We start from the raw sequence: 18,919 nt of genomic DNA, 5'->3' as shown, positions 1-18,919 counted from the left end.
GCTATGAGTAAGGGCTGTAATCCTGGGGGAGACAAACCCGTGTTTTTCACATGTAACGGAAGTCGAATACCTGCTTTCAGTGACCAACCTTGAGCATGGAAACACTGCTGACACCTACAAAAGCATAGATTTAGATGGTAATCTCTTTTTCCTTAGGAGCTGTCTTTCATGTTGTGTGTGTACAGCACCCAGCACCAGGGGGCCTTGAGGTTAGAGGGATGCAGGGTGGGGTGAGTGGGGCAGATAGCATTGCTGTCGTCTCCACACAGGACACTGCGGTAGATGGGGAGGGGCTGAGTAGCTCGGCTTTGGGGCTCCTCATCTCCATCTGGCCTCAATAAAGGGGGGTCGGCCTGGCTTTTAAGGCTGGCCAGGTCCGTTGACATCCCCGGCTCCCTTCTTGCTTCTACACCACCTCATCCTCTCAGCAGCCCTTTAGATTTCAGGAATGGCTTCACCCATCATTTCCTCTCTGGCATTGGAGCAGTGAATTCATGGTTCTCAACCTCAGCTGGCTCGCTCTCAGAAGCAAATCTTGCATTTTCCTAGCTCTGTTTCCTCTCCCATCCCACCCTCTCCCCCTTCTGACTGTATCTCAGATCACTGCAAGGATTTGGAAGGAACTTCATTCAACGTTTCAGTCTCCGCCTGTCGGGATGGGATGTAACTTTAGCTCGCACCCTCAGTGTCTGTGCTGATACTGATCATTGTCATTGTTCAAATCACACAAAAATCCCAGGACAAAGGGTAGAACAAGGTTAAGATAAAATAAAGGACTTTTCTGGCACATGAACATTTGTCTCGTGATTTCCTCAATAAATCTGAGCTACGTCCTGTCAAACTAAACTAATATCAAAGTATGTGACCAAACGGCCTTCAGGAAGAGTGAGAAACCCACAATCCAGGGTGGGCTATAAAACACTTTCACATTTGTAAATGTGAAATCTCAGAGAATCTTTTAAGACTGAAAATCAGGAAAGTAAATTTGCCTATTTTCTTCTGAACTGGCTAAACCGGCTTCCCTTCTCGCCTCCTGATTTGGTTCTATTCGTTACAAAAGTTTTAGCATCATCATAATAAAAGAGAAAAAAAAAAAACAACTTTCTACCCACAAATGATCTAGACTAGTCTAGAAAAAGCACGGAAGGAATTTTACTAATCGATGGAAACAGGGCTGTAAGTTCAGAAAGCTCAAACTGTGCTTTGAGGTTCATTTGAATTTCCCTTGCAGATCTGTGACACTTTCTTCTCAGCCCTCAGGAGTCTGATTTAGGATCAGGGAAATCAAAGTGTGATTCCTAAGCATGGAGAGCCAAGGACACTGTGGCAAGTAACACTTCGGGAGGTGGAGGGGTAGAATAGGGAGAGGCTTAGACAGAGGCTGCTGAATCCGGTGGAGCGTGACAGCGGCGGAGGAAGGAGGGAATCCCTCTGACTCACCCCACTGCTCTCAAATAACATAGAAGCTAAAACGCCACCTTTTACTGTCCGTGTATAACATTCTGGCAAATATGGGATAAAATGTACAAACAATAAATGCTTTTCAACATAACCTGGAGCAATATGATACTATTTGGGAATGAAAAAATGTACCCCCACAGGGGGAACTCAGTGACTCTAACAATAATTCTCATAATGGTGGGGAGGGGGGTGGAGAATCTGTGACATTACCAAGGGTACAATCTGGACTGCTGAACAGCTGTGTCCCCTCAATTCTCCAACCTGGGGTGCTTTTTACACTGCTTCACAGTGAGAGCAGCCACTCCTGGTCTGTCCAGCATATAAATCACTCCCAGTTATACCGCATGAGCGCTATAGCCAGCCACTCCTGAATCAAGAACGGCCATACGGGGTCAGACCAAAGGTCCATCTAGCCCAGTATCCTGTCTTCAGACAGTGGCCAGTGCCAGGTGCCCCAGAGAGAACGAACAGAACAGGTGATCATCAAGTGATCCATCTAAAATTACACTGCAGAGTGACACCAGCAAATTCCCTGTCCCAGACTTTCCCCAGGAATGCACCTCTTGTACTGCCCAGACTTTCTCCTGGACAAAACAAGCTGATAGAAAGTCCGTCATTTTATTAATAGAAAATGATATGTACAAATCCTTTTATCTCAAATGGCGTTTCCCCAAACACTTCAATCCAAACGCACTGGTTTAAACAATAAAACAAGTTTATTAACTACAGAAAGATTTTAAATAATCTAAGTAAGTAATTTGTTTAAGTAATGAGGCATAACAGTCAGAATTGGTTACAAGAAAATAAAAGTAAAACACAACTCATACCTAACTTAATGAGCTAAGTGAATTCAAAACAAAAGTCTCTCTCACCACATTCTTCAGCAGTTTCACTGGCTGGATCTCTTTCAGACAGGATCCCTCCCTCGGGTTCAAAGTGATTTCTTTGTTCTTCAGGTGTTGTGGCTGCCGTAGGTAGAGAGAAAGGGAGGAATATCTGGGGACATCGGGTCCTCTTTCTTATAGTTCTCTTTCTCCTTTGATCTGGCTGAGGTTCGGGAGACAAAGTCTGTGTGGATGGGAATGTCAAGTTGTTTCTTTGTGAAAATGTAGATTTCTCGATCACACCCTGGTTCCTGCCAAACAATGGCCACCAACTTTTATCTCTGAGGAACTGGTTTGCGGCTGCCCTTAGTAGAATCTTAAAACTTTACATACCATACTGCCACATATATTCTAACTGGACAATAATGATCAGCATATTATCGGTTTTCAAATGATACCTCACGTGGCAGGCTTTGTATACAATTTATCATACATCTTGTAAAAGGGGTGAACATAGGGGTACAGACTGTCACCAGATCAGAATAAATTCAATGGTCAGGGTCAGTCTGGACTTGGCAATCTGGTCAAGTTTCAGAGATGTGCTAGCTAATCCCAAACATAGACAGACCCTTGGACGCTGACGCTGCGAGGCAGAGGTGGGAAATCCAAGCTTCCAACAAAAGGCCCTGTGGGAATCAGCCCCTCTCAGTGGTGCTGTCTGAATGCAGCGGGGGCAGGGAGTAGGGGCAGAAGGGGTGAGTGAGGAGAGGCAGCACCTCTCTACCCCTGTGCTCTCCCTCGCCTCTTATCCCATCATCCCCAAACACTCAATAGCCCCAGCACCCAGCTCCTCCTGCTTCCCAGCTCCACCAGCCCCAACCATTCCATCCCCAGTGTCCTCCCCATAACCCATTGCCTAGTCCCTAAATATTTGATCCCCCAGAGCCCAGTGTCCTGGGGCATTTGGGGAGGGGAGGAGTTACCAGCCCCCAGGGACACTTCCCCTGCAGAGAACAGCTCCAGGTCAGTGGGGGAGCCCAGCCCAGGGGCTGGTGGAAAATGGGGGGTGGGGACAGGGTTCTAGAGCGAAGGTGGGGCCTGGCCCAAGTGTCCTTCTTCTCATCTCCATGGCAGGGGGATCCTGACTGGGAGGGGAAGAGAGATGGGGGGGAACTTCTGCCAGGCAGAGGGAGCAGCTGGAGGAGTTTTTCTCTCTCCCTTCCCCAACCTGTAGCCCTTCAGCTCAGCAGCCAGGCCTGCAGCAGGGAGAAGGGGCTGATGAGGGCTTCTCTTCCTCTCCTGGGGTCTGCTTGGACCAGGCAGAGCCAGAGGGTCACTGAGCAGCTGAAGCTTGGCTGCTGCTGGATCCTCACCCCAGCAGTGGGCAGATGCATCCTTGGGAGCCGAATTCCCCTGATGTGTACGGAAAATGAGGAAATGGGTTTGTGACCATGGATGGCCCCAGTCAGGGCATTCAGAGAATTTCCCTGCTGTGTGGAGGAGTCTCTGATGTCCTAAATGGTGTTAGCTCCACTTGGAGCATTTTCCACACTGAGAACATCTCAGAGGTTTCTTCCCTGTGCGGATTTGCAGATGCCTGATACTCCGGGAGCACCAAATGAACCTTCCCCCACATTCCAGGTCTCTCTGTTGTGTGGGTCACTAAAGCGTGAAGTCAATTTGAATCTTTTCCTGCAGTCAAGCTATTTTTAGGGCCGCTCACCCATGTGGCTTCTCCGATGCTCAGTAAGGTTTGAGCTCTTACTGAAAAAGCTTCAGGTAGAGCTCAAACCTTACTGAACATTGGAGAAGCCACACGGGTGAGTGGCCCTAGGTAGTCCAAGCATGTATGGGGATTTTCTCCTGTGTGGGTTCTCTGATGTGTAATATGGTCTGCTCTCTTAATGTAACTTTTTCCGCAATCCAAGCATTTATGTTTCCTGTCTCTTGTGCATTGTCTGATGTTGCGTAAGGTCCAATCTCTGGATGAAACTTTCCCCACATTCCAAGCAGGTATGGGATCTGTCTCTTGTGTGAGCTCCCTGATGTCTGGTAAGGTTTGACTTCCAAATGAAACATTTCCCACAATCGAAGCATTTATAAGGTCTCTCACCAGTGTGGATTTTCCCATGTTTACGAAGGTTTGAGTTGTTATTGAAACTTTTCCCACAGTTCAAGCATTTGTAGGGTTTCTCTCCCGTGTGGGTTCTGTGATGCTTAGCGAGGTCTGAGCTGCTACTGAAGCTTTTCCCACAGTCCAAACATTTATGGGGTTTCTCTCCTCTATGGATCTTCTGATGTGTAATAAATGATGACTGCCAATTGAAACATTTCCCACAGTCGAGGCATTTATAGGTTCTCTCTCCTGTGTGGATTTGCTGATGTGAAGTAAGATATGAACTCTGGCTGAAGCATTTCCCACAGTCCAAACATTTAAAGGGTTTCTCTCCTGTGTGGATTCTCTGATGTGCAACAAGGGTTGATCTCTGTGTGAACGTTTTCCCACAGTCCAAGCACTTATGGGGTTTCTCTCTTGTGTGGGTTTTCTGATGTCTAATAAGGTCAGATCTGTGCATGAAACTTTTCCCACAGTCCAAGCATTTATGGGGCTTCTCTCCTGTATGGGTTCTCTGATGTGTAATAAGGCTTGACTTCCAACTGAAACACTTCCCACATTCAAGGCATTTATAGGGTCTGAATCCTGTGTGGATTCTCTGATGTATTGCGAGGTATGAGCATCTATTGAAGCTTTTCCCACAGTCCGAGCATTTATGGAGTTTTTCTCCTGTGTGGACTGTCTGATGCCTAACAAGCGTTGACTTCTGATTGAAACATTTCCCACAATCAAGACATTTATAGGGTCTCTCTCCGGCATGGTTTCTCCAGTGAGAAATAAGGTTTGTACTCATATGAGATCTATTCTCAATACTGGGGCATTTATAGGGTTTCTCTTCCTTGTGACTTGTCTGCTGGACTGTGGTTTCCTCAGGGTCCTTGCATCCTGCCCCACAATGAATGGATTCATCCACTTTTGTCACTTTTCCCAGCTGTTTTTCTGACGTGCCCCGACTTCCCCAGGCTTCTCCCTGTTCCAAGCACTGGGAAAAATTCCCTTCAGCTCTTCTCAGAAAGGTCCCCCATGGTTCCACTTCCCCAGGAACTTCCTGCTGTTGATTGTCCTCCTCATTCACACTCACTCTCTCACCACCTGCTGGGAGAAAGAATCCAGACAGGAGTCAATGCCTGTGCAGGGGAGAAAGGGGAATAGCAAAAAGGGAAAACTCAACAGACTAAAGGTGGGGAGACTGAGAAATTGGATTCTCTCTCCACATCGCCATCCAAACACTCACTGGGAAGTAAAATCAGGAAGGAAACTCCTGACAGCTAATAGGGTGGGTGGGAGACGGTGAGTGAAATCTGACTACAGCCTGACCTGTGGGAGATGAGGAAGACCTCACAGTACATTTTTGGGAGTCTCAGCTTTTTCCTTCAGATGGTTTTCGTGTCAGTCTCACCAACTCCTCACCTGTGCGGGTGCCTCTCGGGCTCTCCCTTTCCTTGGCGACCTGGAGATCCGGGACCCACAGCTCTTCCCCTCGTTCCAGCCGGGCGATCAGCTCAGGTTTGGGAATGGGGAATCCTGCACAGGGGGTGAAATCAGGCAAGGTCAGGGCGCATCAGATATTGGAGGAATATTTGTCACAAAGAACATTCCTGAGTTTAACCAGACCCCATGCCGTGCTGGGGGCACGTGGTCCCTGAGCCCCCTTGGGAGAGGCAAATATCCAGGGGGAGCAGTTTGGAGGTGATAGTTGTCAAGCAATCCCGAGGGCTTTCCAGGATCTGTGCACTTGGGGGGACTTGCTGAGGCAGACTCAGCTCAGGAGTTAAACCCTTCATATGGTGAAATCTCCAGAGCCCTCCCCATGGCTGGAACTAGTCCCAGGCAGGGGCGGGAACTGGGATTCTGTGTGAGAGTGAGAATTAAACTAGACAGGACAATACAATGCTTCTGCCTCCTTGAAAGTTGGAGGGATGGGGATGAATAGGAATGTGCACTGGGTTTATGACTCCCCGATCCCATAGGAGGGGGTATGGAGATGAAAGTCTCTCTCCCACACTGGAGCTGGGGACTATGTGACCATGGAAAAAACAGATTCAGAAAAGCAGACCCCATGGCTTCCAATAACCAAGGGGACGTGTATCGCTTACCCAGTGAGGTCACCATCTCGTAGTTCTCCTGCATGACGTCCCAGTAGAGGGCTCTCTGAGCGGGGTCCAGCAGAGCCCCCTGCCCCTCGGTGAAATACACAGCCACCTCCTCGAAGGTCACCGGCATCTGGAACAACAAGAGTCCCCCACTCAGCACCTGCTGCCCCAGCCACAATCTCACTGTTCATGGGAGAAAGGTCAATAAAATGGAAGCTCTGGGAGGGCCGGAGGAGCAGAATCTTCCCCCCCCCCGCCCCCGAGCAGCCAGGAGGCTTTAGGGGGTGGGGAGAAGGTGAGAGCTCCTTGTCCCCCCCAGCACACGAAGCAGGGTCTTCTCATTTCCCATTCGCCTGCCAGCCACAGGCAGATACGGGAAGCAGAGCTCTGAACCGGGGACAGGGACAGGAATCCCGACAGCTTCCCTTCGTATTTCACAGCAGCCTCTGGCCAGTGGGGTCAGGCTCCAGCACTGGGAGTCTGGCCAGTTTTCCCAGCCCTGCCCAGGGGGGTGTTTCCTGGTTCAGAAATGGGGGATGTTCCCCTCTCCCCCCACCCGCCAATGGGCCTGTTCAGAAAATCAGGCTCTAAATAAATGTGTCCCAGCAGATTTATCACACCCTGGCCTCTCCCTGCCTCCCCCTGTGAGTTTCCTGCCCCTTCCCCTCCACAGCAACCCCCACCCTGCAGCTCCCTGAAAATCCCCTACCTGAGCTGGCTCCATCACAGCCATTTCCCGTCCCTGTCCCCTGGAAGACGGGATGATCTGGAGTGAAACGTGGATGTGATTCCTCAGCCTGTCAGGGCGAGAGGGGCGACAGGGGAGGTTTCAGAAGGGGCTTGAGTCCATGTCACATCCCGATTCCCCCCAGGCTCCCTCCCCGCAGACAGACGCTCTGGGCTCTGCCACGCTGGGAAAACCCTCAGTCACTTTATTACAACACAGATCCGGCCCCTCCCACCAGCACTGAACCCACCGGGACACTTTTAAACCCTCCCAGGGCAGAGTCTCTGAGACAAATGCTAGAAAAGAGCAGAATCAAAGGAGCCACTTTGGGCGATCCCCCCTGACATTGGCCCCCAGCACAGTGACTTGACTGGTGGCAGAACCTGGCTTTTCCTCTGACAGCTCCTCCCCTTGTTCCCAGGAGAGTCAGGCTGCCCAGGGGTGATGCAGGGAATGGATCCAGGCAGGCCTGGGAGTTGGGATCCTCCCTCCCCACTTCTGGCTCCTGCTGCCGCTTTCGGTCTCACCATTCTCCTTCCGGTCTCCATCCCTCCCGCCTCTGCCTGGGAGAACTGGGGACTGTCCCATTCCCAGGGGCGCTCGCTCTCCAGTGTGAGCCTGGCTGTGTCACTGAGGGCAGCAGCTCTGGGACCCGCAGACACACAGGGAGCCCCCTCCCCATTCGGTACAAACTCACCAGCAAACTCACTGAAAGGGGCCCTTTGTGCAGAGTCACTTTCCTGCCTGGCCCCAGCCCTGTCCCCTGGGTCTCTCCCCATCCCCTGCAGGCTCCAGCTCAGGGGCTCGTTCCAGGCACAGGGAAAGTCCCCCCGGGGCTGGACACAGAGGGGGATTAATGAAGGTCTCTCCGTGGCACAGACCCCACTGTGGGAGCAGCAGCTGCTCAGTCTGAGCTCCAGATCACAATGCAGGAGGCAGCATCAGCTGACCCAGGAAGCTCAATTAACTCCCGGGCGCTAATATAATGGGTAAGGCTCCCTTAGAGTCATGGGTATTTTTAGTAAAACTCAGGGACAGGTCACAGGCTGTAAACTTCACGGCCTGTGACCTGTCCATGACTTGTACTGTACCCCTAACTCTTGGGAGTGCCACAGGTGCTTCTGGGGGAGCTGCACGTGCTGGGGGGGGTGGCCCAGAGGGCACCGCGGGTGCTGGGGGGACAGTGTTCTGGGGTGGGTGCTCTGATGGGAGCAGCCTCTGACCCCCGCTGGTACGGGGGAGGGCAGGGGCTGGCAGGCTCCCTACCTGGCTTCTCACAACATGTCCATAAGCGCAGAAATTAGGGGTGCAGGTGATGCAGGTTTTAACTGGGACTCCGCTGCCAGCCTCCCGCGCCTGGGAGCTGGCCCACTTCACATGCCGGGTCCCAGCCCATTGTGCTCTCCAGATCCCAGTCCTGGGTCCCAGCCCTTCACCCCGGCCCCCCTGTGCCCTGGCTGCCAGCTGGGGGGGGGACAGGCACGGGTAAGGGGACTGGCTTTCACTACCCCCACTATTCAAAGTGTTCCCGTGCCCCAGGACATGTCCCTCCCTAAGCTCCTAGCTCCATGAACTGCCAGCCCCGTAGGTCCCACTGGCTGTGAACTGCAGCCTATGGGATATGCGGAGGCGGTGCCTGTGGGTGGAGGCAGCATGTGGAGCTAGAAGCCAAGGAAGGGACCTGTTGCCACTTCCGAGGAGCCCCCAGTAGGTAAGCATCACCCAAAGCCCTCTCCCATGCCCCAACCCCTAGCCTTGAGCCCCCTCCGTCACGGAGTCCCCGGGCGATGCTCTGGAACTGCTCCCTACGAAGCCACTCAGGACTCTGGGGAAGTCTCCTCTCTGGGAGCAGACTGTCTGCAGGACACACAGCTCACACAGCTTCCACCTTCCTGGGTCTGACCTCGGAGCATTCAGCATCCTCTGCCCCTCCCTGTGCTTCCCACAGCGAGTCTGCCCAGGCGGGCTCCTGGGGAAGACAGAGGGTCCTGCACCCCAACTCCGCAGTCAGACGCGACTCTCAGCCAGCCAGTAAAACAGAAGGTTTATTAGACGACAGGAACATGGTCTAACACAGAGCTTGTAGGTGCAGAGAACAGGACCCCTCAGCCAGGTCCATTTTGGGGGGCAGTGAGCCAGACAACCACGTCTGCCCTTCACTCCATGTCTCCAGCCAGCCCCAAACTGAAACTCTCTCCAGCCCTCCTCCTCTGGGCTTTGTCCCTTTCCCGAGCCAGGAAGTCACCGGATTCCTTTGTTCTCCCACCCTTTAGCTCTCACCTGGCAGGGGGGAAGGGCCCAGGCCATCAGTTGCCAGGAAACAGGGTGTTGGCCATTCTCTGTGTCCAGACCCCTGCACACACCTGCCCTCTAGGCTCTGCACTGATCATACACCCTTATCCCACCACCTAGATACTTAAGAACTGCATAGGGGAAACTGAGGCACCCCCACACTATTCAGAGGAAACATTAAGAACAGTCCTGCTTCATCACATCTCTCCCCCCTTCGAGACCGAACTGAGCGGGGTCACTTTAGCCGGTGACCTGGGGAAGTTCGAAGCCATCAACGTTCCCATAGATGCCCCAGCATCTCTCCCATTCCTCGGTGGGAGTTACACCAGGCCCTTCCAGTTTTACACCCTTCCAGTTTCATGCCCTCCCTTAGGTCAGGGGTGGTCGATAGCACTCGCATGCCGCATGTGGGAAGGTTTATGCGGCCCGTGCCCTTTTGCCACCCCAAAACCCCCGGGGGTCAAACTGGGATCGGGTCTTCTCCCAGCGCCCCAGTCTGGAGGACTGCCATTCGGGCTCTCTTGGTTAAGAGCCCCCATCTTGACCTGGGCCACATACTGTTCACCTACAGAACTAGCATGGAGACATTCCTTTCTCAACAGCCTTGTCTCCCCAACAAGCTGGCCAAACACAGCCACTGGGTTATAGGACTGTTTAACTTTCTTAACAGCTTTCACTTCATCTGAGACCTTCTCAAAGCTATCCACACTGGATCTTTCAACAGGACAGTCAGTGGATCCATTCACAACAGAAAATTTCTGGCTGTTAGGAACTGAAACTTTCTTGATTAAATCACTTTCACACCCTTCAGCTGCAGTAAACTGCTTGCAAAGACTACCATAAGGATTCCTTTCCCTAGGGCTTTTCTATGCAACAATTCACCTCTCACAGAAATTCTGCTCTTACCCTCTTCACCTAGGGCTTGCTCTCGAGGAACTCTTTCCTAAGCAAAAACAGACTCTTTCTGGGTCTCACTTACATCCAGAATTACCTCTGGCCCATCAGGCGGATTCCTACACAATCCCCTTTCAGGCAAACTTACAGATTTCCTAGATAAAAGGTTGGAAGCATTCTCCTTCCCTTTGCCACACACAAGTTCAGGAATCTTTTCCTTCTTGCTACAGGTTTCCACACCCTCAGTAGGTAACTCGATCAAATCACCTTTCTGCTCTCCTTGTGCCCTGGTTAGGATCTCACTCTGATTAGACAGAGTTGCTGCACCCTTTCCCAACAACACACTAGCAACAGGCAAAATACAAGCACCAGAATAGTCTGGGCTCTGGGATTTTGCATAGACACTAACTGGATGTGACCTAGTTACAGGGCCATTCTCCCTAGCAGACATAAACTTAGGAGCATTCCCTTCCTGGGCTTTAGTTGAATCCAGAACCAACTCTGAGACAACTGCACTATTCTCAACCATCACAGGCTGAAAGGCCCCTTCTGTCTGGTCCACAGACAAAGAAGAGCCGGACACACTTTCTCCTTTACCAGACACACAGCTTGGGATCTCATTCCCCTTGTCCCAGCACACAGGGCTGTTCACACACAACTGCTTGGAGAGCAGGGTAACTCCCTCCATAGGCAAGTCAATACCCCTGACAGACACAGGCACGTTTCCTTCACTGTCACAATTCTCCACCCAGGTAACAGGTAAGGTACAGGGACACTCATCTTCCACTCTCCTCGCCTTCCCACACTGCTGACTAGACAAAGCCATCAGCTCACAAGGCTGCCTAGGCTCATCCAGACTTTCCTTACCAAGCACCTTGCCACTCCCAACAGATAACCTGCCCTGCCTGTGTGTCCCCCCACTCAGCTGGGGTCTCAGCTCCCACTGTGCTCAACGCTGCCCTTGCTGTCCCAGTGCAGGTAGGCAGCGAGCTCGCTGCTTTCCTCACTGCATCAGAGCCAGTGTGAGCCCCCTCTCTGGTGTGCAAGGGGCAGGAAGCATCTCTCTGTCCCACCCAGCCCCAGGGGTCTGGTCCTATTGGGATCCAGGAAGTACCAGGGGTCTGGTTACAGGCAGGTAGCCTGAGCCTAGCAGCTCCTCCCCGCTGCCAGCCAGGTCATCTGCATTTTCACTGACTATTTCCCTCTCCGCCAATTGGCTCCCTGGATTCAAATTCAAACCCTTGGCCATTAAAGGAGCAGGGCCTGGATCCTGTCCCAAAAAGACACAGTCACTCCCCAACAGGGTCTCACAGCTGATATCCTGGGAGGGACCTGTTGCCACTTCCGGGGAGCCCCCGGTAGGTAAGCGTCACCCAAAGCCCTCTCCCATGCCCCAACCCTAGCCTTGAGCCCCCTCCCACACATAAACTCCTCCTGCTGTTGTTGGGGGGCAGGGGAGCTGGCCCGGGACGGCTGCCCCAGCAGAGGCTGGTGAGACTGGCCCAGGGACCTGAGCTGCTGGGCATCCCCAGAGCCAGCTGCACCGGCCACTGCAGAAGTCATGGAAAGTCACGGAATCCGTGAGGTCCGTGACAAACTCGCAGCCTTAATCATGAGCAGACAGAGACAGACACCAACCTCCTCTTCCATAGCAATAGCCAGCCCCCCAGCCCCCCTTATGAGGAGCGTTCAGCAGCTGGGGATTTCATTTGCCCACCTGGACTCACACCAGAACAGAACCAGAGAACCAGCTTGAACCGATATGCTTAACTGACCTGGAACCCGACTCAAACCATCATTCTCCCTCTTCCTCAGTGAACCTGAATCGAACTCAGGGAAAAATGGCTTCCAGTTAAAATAAAGTTTCAGCAATTTTTCAGCTCGATATTTGACAAAATAAAATAAAACCTACTCTGATCTCACTCATCGTAAAACAAGACAACCCAGGCATGTGATTGCTACCAGAACGGCCTGTCCCAGCAGAAAAAGAGAAGGAGGAGAGCAGGGAGGGAGGGGGAAGAGAAGTGGGGGCTCCCTGTCCCAGGAGTTAACATTAACTCTTCAAGCCCAAGGGAAAAGGCTGCTCAATTCTTCTTCCCCTTGGACAGGCCTCCTCTCACCCATCCCCACCCCTTAGGGCAGCTCCTCCCTCCAATTGCCCCACCTGAGGCAGGCCCCAAATTCAGTTCCCCACTGAAGCAAGCCACAGAGATCACTCCCAACCCCCTTTCCCCCTTCTAGGGCACTCACTGGTAACGGAACCATTTTGGGGTGTTTTGAACTAGAACCGAACACACCGACTGCCACTGAACCCAAACCAAACCCCAATTCCACTGCTTGCAGCTTGCAGTGACTCTGGTTGGACACCGAATCCTGCGCAGAAATCAGACCAGCCCCTCTTCAGTGCTGTCAACCCAGGAGTCAGACCCCCCCAATAAGGAGACCTTCTTTAAACACAAATATGAAATGGGGAGCAGGCTGTGTGCGGGGCAAGGGAGGAGTTCTGAGTGGACATTTGCCTGGTAAATTCTCAGCCCTTCCGGGGAAGTCTCCTGCCTGCCCCCTGCCCGTACCCCTAGGCTGACCACCTTTCAAAGGGCAAAAGTGGGACACATGCAGGAGCCCTGCCCCCTCCATGGCCCCGCCCCTCCTATCCCTTGAGGCCTCACCTGCTGCTCCTTCTCCTGAGGACCTGCCCCCTGGCCAGGCCAGAAGCTACGTTGTGATGGGAGCCCCGGACCCTCCACCTTCCCTGGGCAGGGGTATTCAAGAGCAGCCATGGCTTGTGTGCCCACCCCCTCAGGGTGCGCCACCCAGGGCAGGTGGTGGGTCTGGGGCTCCCTAATGCAGCCTGGGCGGCTCTTATTATGGCCTGGATCTAGCTTCTGGCCTGGCCAGGTGGCAGGCCTTGGGGAAAAGAGGAGAAGCAGGGGGTGGGGCCTCATCATGAAGGGGGGCTAAGGCCCACCTCAGCCCCACCCATGGGGAACAGGCTGGCGCTGCCCCTGAACCTCGGGCAGGCACCAAGCCATGCCGCAGGGAATCCAGGACAAATGGTGTCCCGGAGTCATTCAGCCCAGGACCGGGACTTGAACTCTGGATTACAAGACTGTCCTGCCCAATTCAGGACGGATGGTCATCCTGCCCACCCCCCACTGCTGGTTTGACAATTTGTAGAGGCACAAATCCCCACTGGCCGCTGGGCAGGGCAGCCCCCTCACCCTCCCTTACCCCATCGGGTGGGGAAGCTGCCTTGTATCGCTCCCCACCCTTCCGCCTTATCCCTGCCCCCTGGCTCTCCCTTCCCCAGCCAGTCTCCTCACAGCCTCCCCTCCCCACATCCCCCCTTTCCCTCGCAGTGACCCCCCCTCACATCTTCCCTCTATTCCAGCCTTGTTCCCCTCAGCCCCATAATCTCCCCCATTCCCCTGCATCGCTCCATCCTCCCTTCAGTGCAACCACTACCCCCTGCCACCATCCCCTCCTGCCCCCTGCATCCCCCTACTGCCCCCACCCTCACACATCTCTGTTCCCCTGTCAATCCCCCCTTACTTACACTCCCTGCCCCTCTTTAGCCCCCTTCCACCTCCCCCTGTGTTGCTGTCCCACCTTCTATCTTTCAGCACTCACCTGGGAAGTGGGAGACCCCTGTTCAAACCTGCTTTCCTCCTCTGCTTGAGGGGGGCATTGAACCTGGGTCTCCTACATCCCAGCCCACTTAGACGCCAGCAGAAGGGTTCCCATTCATGGATCCCTAGGCAGACCAGGCACCTTGCTGCACCAATGAGGCATTATGCAGAGCTAGCGACTGATCAGGGATTATTTTAAACACTAAAACTTTGGGAGGGGAGGGGGTATGTGAAATGTGCAGAATCAGGTCTCCTTGAGCAGCTCCATGCCTCTGGGCCTTGGGATGCAACTGTGTGAGAACCCAGCCCTGGCAGCAGGTGCTGAGGTGTAGCATCCCCCAAGGGGGCGGGGGGGAAGGAGCCCCTTTATACCTCAACATCCTTTTCTGCAACCACTGCAGATTGCTCACCCCCACGGCTGTCGCTTTTAACCCCTCTACAACCTGGGGTTTCCCAACTGATACTGTCTGGCTGGGCCTTAGCCACATTCTTAACCCTTGCATAATGACAGGTTTCAGAGTAAAGAATTATAACATTCATAAACCAGTCGGAAAACACTTCAATCTCTCTGGTTACGCGATTACAGACATGAAAGTTGCGATATTACAACAGAAAAACTTCAAAACCAGACTCCAGCGAGAGACTGCAGAATTGGAATTCATTTGCAAGTTGGATACAATTAACTTAGGCTTGAATAGAGACTGGGAGTGGCTAAGTCATTATGCAAGGTAACCTATTTCCTCTTGTTTTTTCCTACCCCCCTCCCCCCGACGTTCTTGTTAAACCCTGGATTTGTGCTGGAAATGACCACCTTGATTATCATACACAGTGTAAGGAGAGCGGTCACTTTAGATAAGCTATTACCAGCAGGAGAGTGAGTTTGTGGGGGGGGTGGGGGGGAACCTGGATTTGTGCTGGAAATGGCCCAACTTGATTATCATACACATTGTAAGGAGAGTGATCACTTAGATAAGCTATTACCAGCAGGAGAGTGGGGTGGGGGGAGAGAAAACCTTTTGTAGTGGTAAACACCCATTTTTTCATGCTTTGTGTGTATAAAAAGATCTTCTACACTTTCCACAGTATGCATCCGATGAAGTGAGCTGTAGCTCAGGAAAGCTCATGCTCAAATAAATTGGTTAGTCTCTAAGGTGCCACAAGTCCTCCTTTTCTTAACTCTGGTTCCTACCCCGGTCTCTGATTTCCCCATCTCCTTCCCCTACCTCCAGCGCTTTGACCCTCCTGCACATCAGTTTGGCCCCTGCACGGATTCTGTCCCCCACATTTGACTCCTTTGCCCTCCTTACCCCTATGGCCAGCAGAGACCCCTTGGGCTCCCATACAGGAGAGGTGAGTGAGCGGCACCCTTCACACGAGCACCCACACCAGCTGCAAAGCAGCAGATGGTGGGGGCAGCGGACGGCGGCACCCCCCGTGTGTCTGTCCCAGCCCCAGCCCCAGCCCCAGCCCCGCCCGGCCGGGCTCCTCCCGCCCCGCACACACCCGGAGCTGGCGGCAGCTTTCCCGGGCCCGGGGCAGGGAATCGCAGCCAGCTCCGCGGGGAGCAGCCCGGGGCCAAACCCGCCCCCTGCAGCCCGGGGGTGACGGGGGGGGCGGATCCCTCTTACCTTCCCCCCGAGCGGGGCCCCCCGGGGCAGGGGCCGGGCCGGGAAGGGGCCCTGGCCAGGCTGGGGGCTCTGCCCTGGGAGAGGCTCCCAGGGAGCAGCGGGCAGGGCCCGGCTGGAGATTCCCCTCTCCCGGCTGCAGCCCGGGCTCCGGGCTCCCAGCACCAGCCGCCGGGGCTCGGGGATCTCGCCGGGAGCCAGAGTCCCCGCAGCGGCTGCGAGTCACTTCCTGCTGCCGGGACGCAGGGAGCCCGATCATTGTTCCCACCCAGCTGCTCCTGGGTCCTAGCGATAAACCCACGGCATTGTCCTGCCTAGAAGCCACAGGATCACTGGGGGCACAGAAAGGAGACGTGCAGATCCCGGGGCGGGGGGAGAAGGGGGGTTTCTAGGGAGACTCCAGGTTGTTCCAGAGGATCCAGGGGTGACGGGAGCCGGGGACACTCTGTGTGTGATCCGCTCTGGTAACAGACTGGCACAGGGAGCAGGTGGTCAGAGCTGGTCTCTTCTCTCCACACCAGGCTCACTGGCGACCAGCCCTGGGCTCCCAGCTCTGCTCCCCTCGCTCGGGTCATAGAGCTGTCAGAGATTTGCCCCTGGGTTCTGCTGGTTACTTGTAGGTCCAGATGAACCCATCCCTGGGCTCTGTTTAAACCCCCCTCGTGTCTGCCCCCTCTCAGGGATCCCCTCTGCCCATCTCCTGGCTGGCTCCCCCCTGTGGGCACTGACTGCAGCTCCCTGTTGGGCACCTGGATATCGGCAGCGAAGCTCCTGTTGCTCTGGGTCAGGGACTGGTGCTCTGCCCGCTCAGGAGTGTCCCCTATTTCCCCCTCATCGTTTTCCGATTGTCAGCAAAATCATCCACCTTCTCCTGATGGCCACCTAGAAAGTCCCCTGAAATGTTGGAATTGATCCGATGCAGCCATCGAAACAGACCAGTGCCACCGAGTTAAGTGCAGGGCCTCATTTTGCTCGGCCAAAAAGAGATCAAGAGATTAGACAGCACTCTTAAGTTATGGCTGCTGATGCAGCTGCACCACTGTGAGCTCTCTAGTGTTTTTTTCTTCTCAGAGGATGCGTCCGGGATCCTGGAGACGGTTTCGTGCAGGAGGTTTGTGTGGGGAGAGATCACTCACTGTCATGACCCATGGGTCATTAACCCAGGTCTGCAGGGTTCCTGGGAGCAGCCACCCTCCAGCACGCCACCTGGAAGCCGACGAAAAACTGCTTACCTAGGACTGACAAAGTCCAGACCCAGTTTGAGGCTCCTATTGGCAGAGTCCCAGAGCAGCTTATCGGCCCCCGGGACCTCCTTAAACCAGCAGCAGGAAAAAGCAGCTGTCTGAACAGCCGAGCTCCTCCCCGGCTCTGGACCGTGTGTTGGCTATTCCTGCTCCCACTCCCCAGGCTCGATTTCCTGGCATCCAGACTCAGGGTGTCTCATCTGACTTGAGGTGCTGAACACAATTTGGTCTTTTGCTTCTGCTCTTCCAGTGTCCTGACCCAGCTGACTCTCGACTCCTGTCTTGTGAGTGTGGACTCTGCCTCTGACCACTAGGTCTGGTTGCCCATGACCCAGCCATGACACTGACTTTTCTACAATTCCTCCAATGCCCTTTTCTGCTCTCCAGCTCTGCTCTCCCAGCAAGACACACCGATCCCTTGGCTCCCAGAGTCCTGCTTGCCTGCTAGTCAAGGGCTCAGGGGGAGTGCTTGTCTTGCCCCCTCCCCCACCACAGCTGCTTTTCCTCGGGGACTCTACCTAGCGCAGAGGAGAATCCGTCCTGGCAGCAATTCAGGAAGTCACAGAAGGGACGGTCTGCTCAGCTCCCTCTGCAATGCCACTGCCCGAGATCGTTAGGAGTGGGTGCCCAGTGACTGCGCCCGCAGCTCCTTGAGAGACTCCTGGGGGCAGGGTAGTCGTGTTTCACGGTGACCGCAGGAAGCCATGCGAAGAGTGCGGCATTGAGGAGACTCTCCTGCTGTCCCAAAGGGTTTCTGTTCTCCTGCACGGTCAGACCGTGGGGCCAGGTTGCAGAATGGGGAAGAGCTGTTTGGTGACGAGTTGCAGGAGTCACCATACAGGTGGCAGCAGCTGCAGCTCCTGGAGTCCCTGTAGTCGGGTTACCATGCGTCTGGAGTTTCCTGGACATGTCCGGCTTTTGGGGTTTTCAATCGCCCTCCGGGATGAATTTGTAAAACTCTCCAAAGGTCCAGGATTTCCCTCCCAATGCAGCACTCTGGGGGCGGAGGGGGAGCTGCACACTCTGCAGGGGAGCACGACACTGTGTCTAGCTCCGTACCCCAGACACAGTGCTCTGAGCAGTAGGGTACGGGGGCCGGGGGGCTGGAGAAGGGACATGGGGTCCCAAGGGACAGTCAGGGAACAGGGAGCAGGAGGGGTTGAATGGGTCAGAGGTTCTGGGGGGAGCCTGTCAGGGGGTGGGCATATGGAGAGGGGTCGGGGGAGTCAAGGGACAGGGAGCAGGCGGGGTTGGATGGGGCGGAAGTTCGCGGGGGAAGTCAGGGGCAGGGAGCAGGGGGGGTTAGATCGGTAGGGGATTCTGCGGGGGCAGTCCGGGGACAGGGAGTGGTTGGATAGGTGTGGGAGACCCGGGGGTCTGTCAGGGGCCGGGGGTGCGGATAGGGGGCAGGGCAGTCAGGGGACAGGTAGGGGGTGGAGTTCTAGAGGGGCAGTTAGGATGGGGGGGTCTAAGGAGGGGGAAGTTGGAGACAGGGAGAAGGAAGGCTTAGATAGAGGGCAGGGTCCTGGGAGGGGGTGATCAGGGGACAAGGAGTAGCGGGGGTTGGATGGGTTGGCAGTTCTATGGGGGGCAGTCAGGGGACAGGAAGTGGGAGGGAGTAGATAGGGGGCAGGGCTACCACTCCCCCCCCCCCACCCCCAGAGTGTCCTCTTTTTTGAAAGTTCAGATATGGTAACCCTACCCTATGGGCCCAGCCTCCACTCCTGAGAGTTCAGGCGAACCTCCCCCTGTTCTCAGGGAGTCTTTGGCTTTGGCGGCTGGGCCTGCCTGCCGAGACAGAGGACTCAGTGTTTCCATCAGGCTGCTCAGTTGCCAATGCAGCCACCCAAAGACGGGAAGAATGGAAGCAAAAGAGCAAAGCTGGACCATGCGCTGAGCTCTTGCAATCAAGTGAGCCCAGCCTGGGGGAGACGAGGGAAAGCTCCAAGGTGGCTGGTGGCTGCAGGGAGGCTGGGGAGGAGAAATAAATAGTTCATGATGAATCCTCCGGGCT

The 18,919-nt window shown here is 54.4% G+C and overlaps 1 protein-coding gene across 1 annotated transcript; it reads right to left on the bottom strand.

Moving 5' to 3' along the window:
• Positions 1-2,214: 2,214 nt before the first annotated feature.
• Positions 2,215-15,849, bottom strand: LOC141998452 (uncharacterized). The gene is made up of 5 exons (XM_074971299.1): positions 15,665-15,849; positions 7,204-7,291; positions 6,498-6,624; positions 5,812-5,925; positions 2,215-5,493 (listed from the first exon to the last, which is right to left on the bottom strand). The coding sequence occupies exons 2-5, from the start codon at positions 7,225-7,227 to the stop codon at positions 4,217-4,219; spliced, it is 1,542 nt and encodes a 513-aa protein (XP_074827400.1). The 5' UTR covers positions 7,228-7,291; positions 15,665-15,849; the 3' UTR covers positions 2,215-4,216.
• Between the last annotated feature and the right edge of the window lie 3,070 nt (positions 15,850-18,919).

Source organism: Natator depressus, chromosome 14 (genome assembly GCF_965152275.1).
Source record: "Natator depressus isolate rNatDep1 chromosome 14, rNatDep2.hap1, whole genome shotgun sequence".
Taxonomy (NCBI): domain Eukaryota; kingdom Metazoa; phylum Chordata; order Testudines; family Cheloniidae; genus Natator; species Natator depressus.
Note: the sequence above shows the minus strand (reverse complement) of the source record. Positions and strands in the feature narration are given on the sequence as shown.

What these genes read in the sequence shown, in the direction of transcription:
- LOC141998452 (XM_074971299.1), bottom strand. Translation starts at nt 7,227, where the DNA reads ATGGCTGTGATGGAGCCAGCTCAG. An exon ending in CTGTGATGGAGCCAGCTCAG is followed by an intron (nt 6,625 to 7,203) that starts GTAGGGGATTTT and finishes TTGTTGTTCCAG; the next exon opens with ATGCCGGTGACCTTCGAGGA. An exon ending in CCCGAGAGGCACCCGCACAG is followed by an intron (nt 5,494 to 5,811) that starts GTGAGGAGTTGG and finishes TTCTCCCAGCAG; the next exon opens with GTGGTGAGAGAGTGAGTGTG.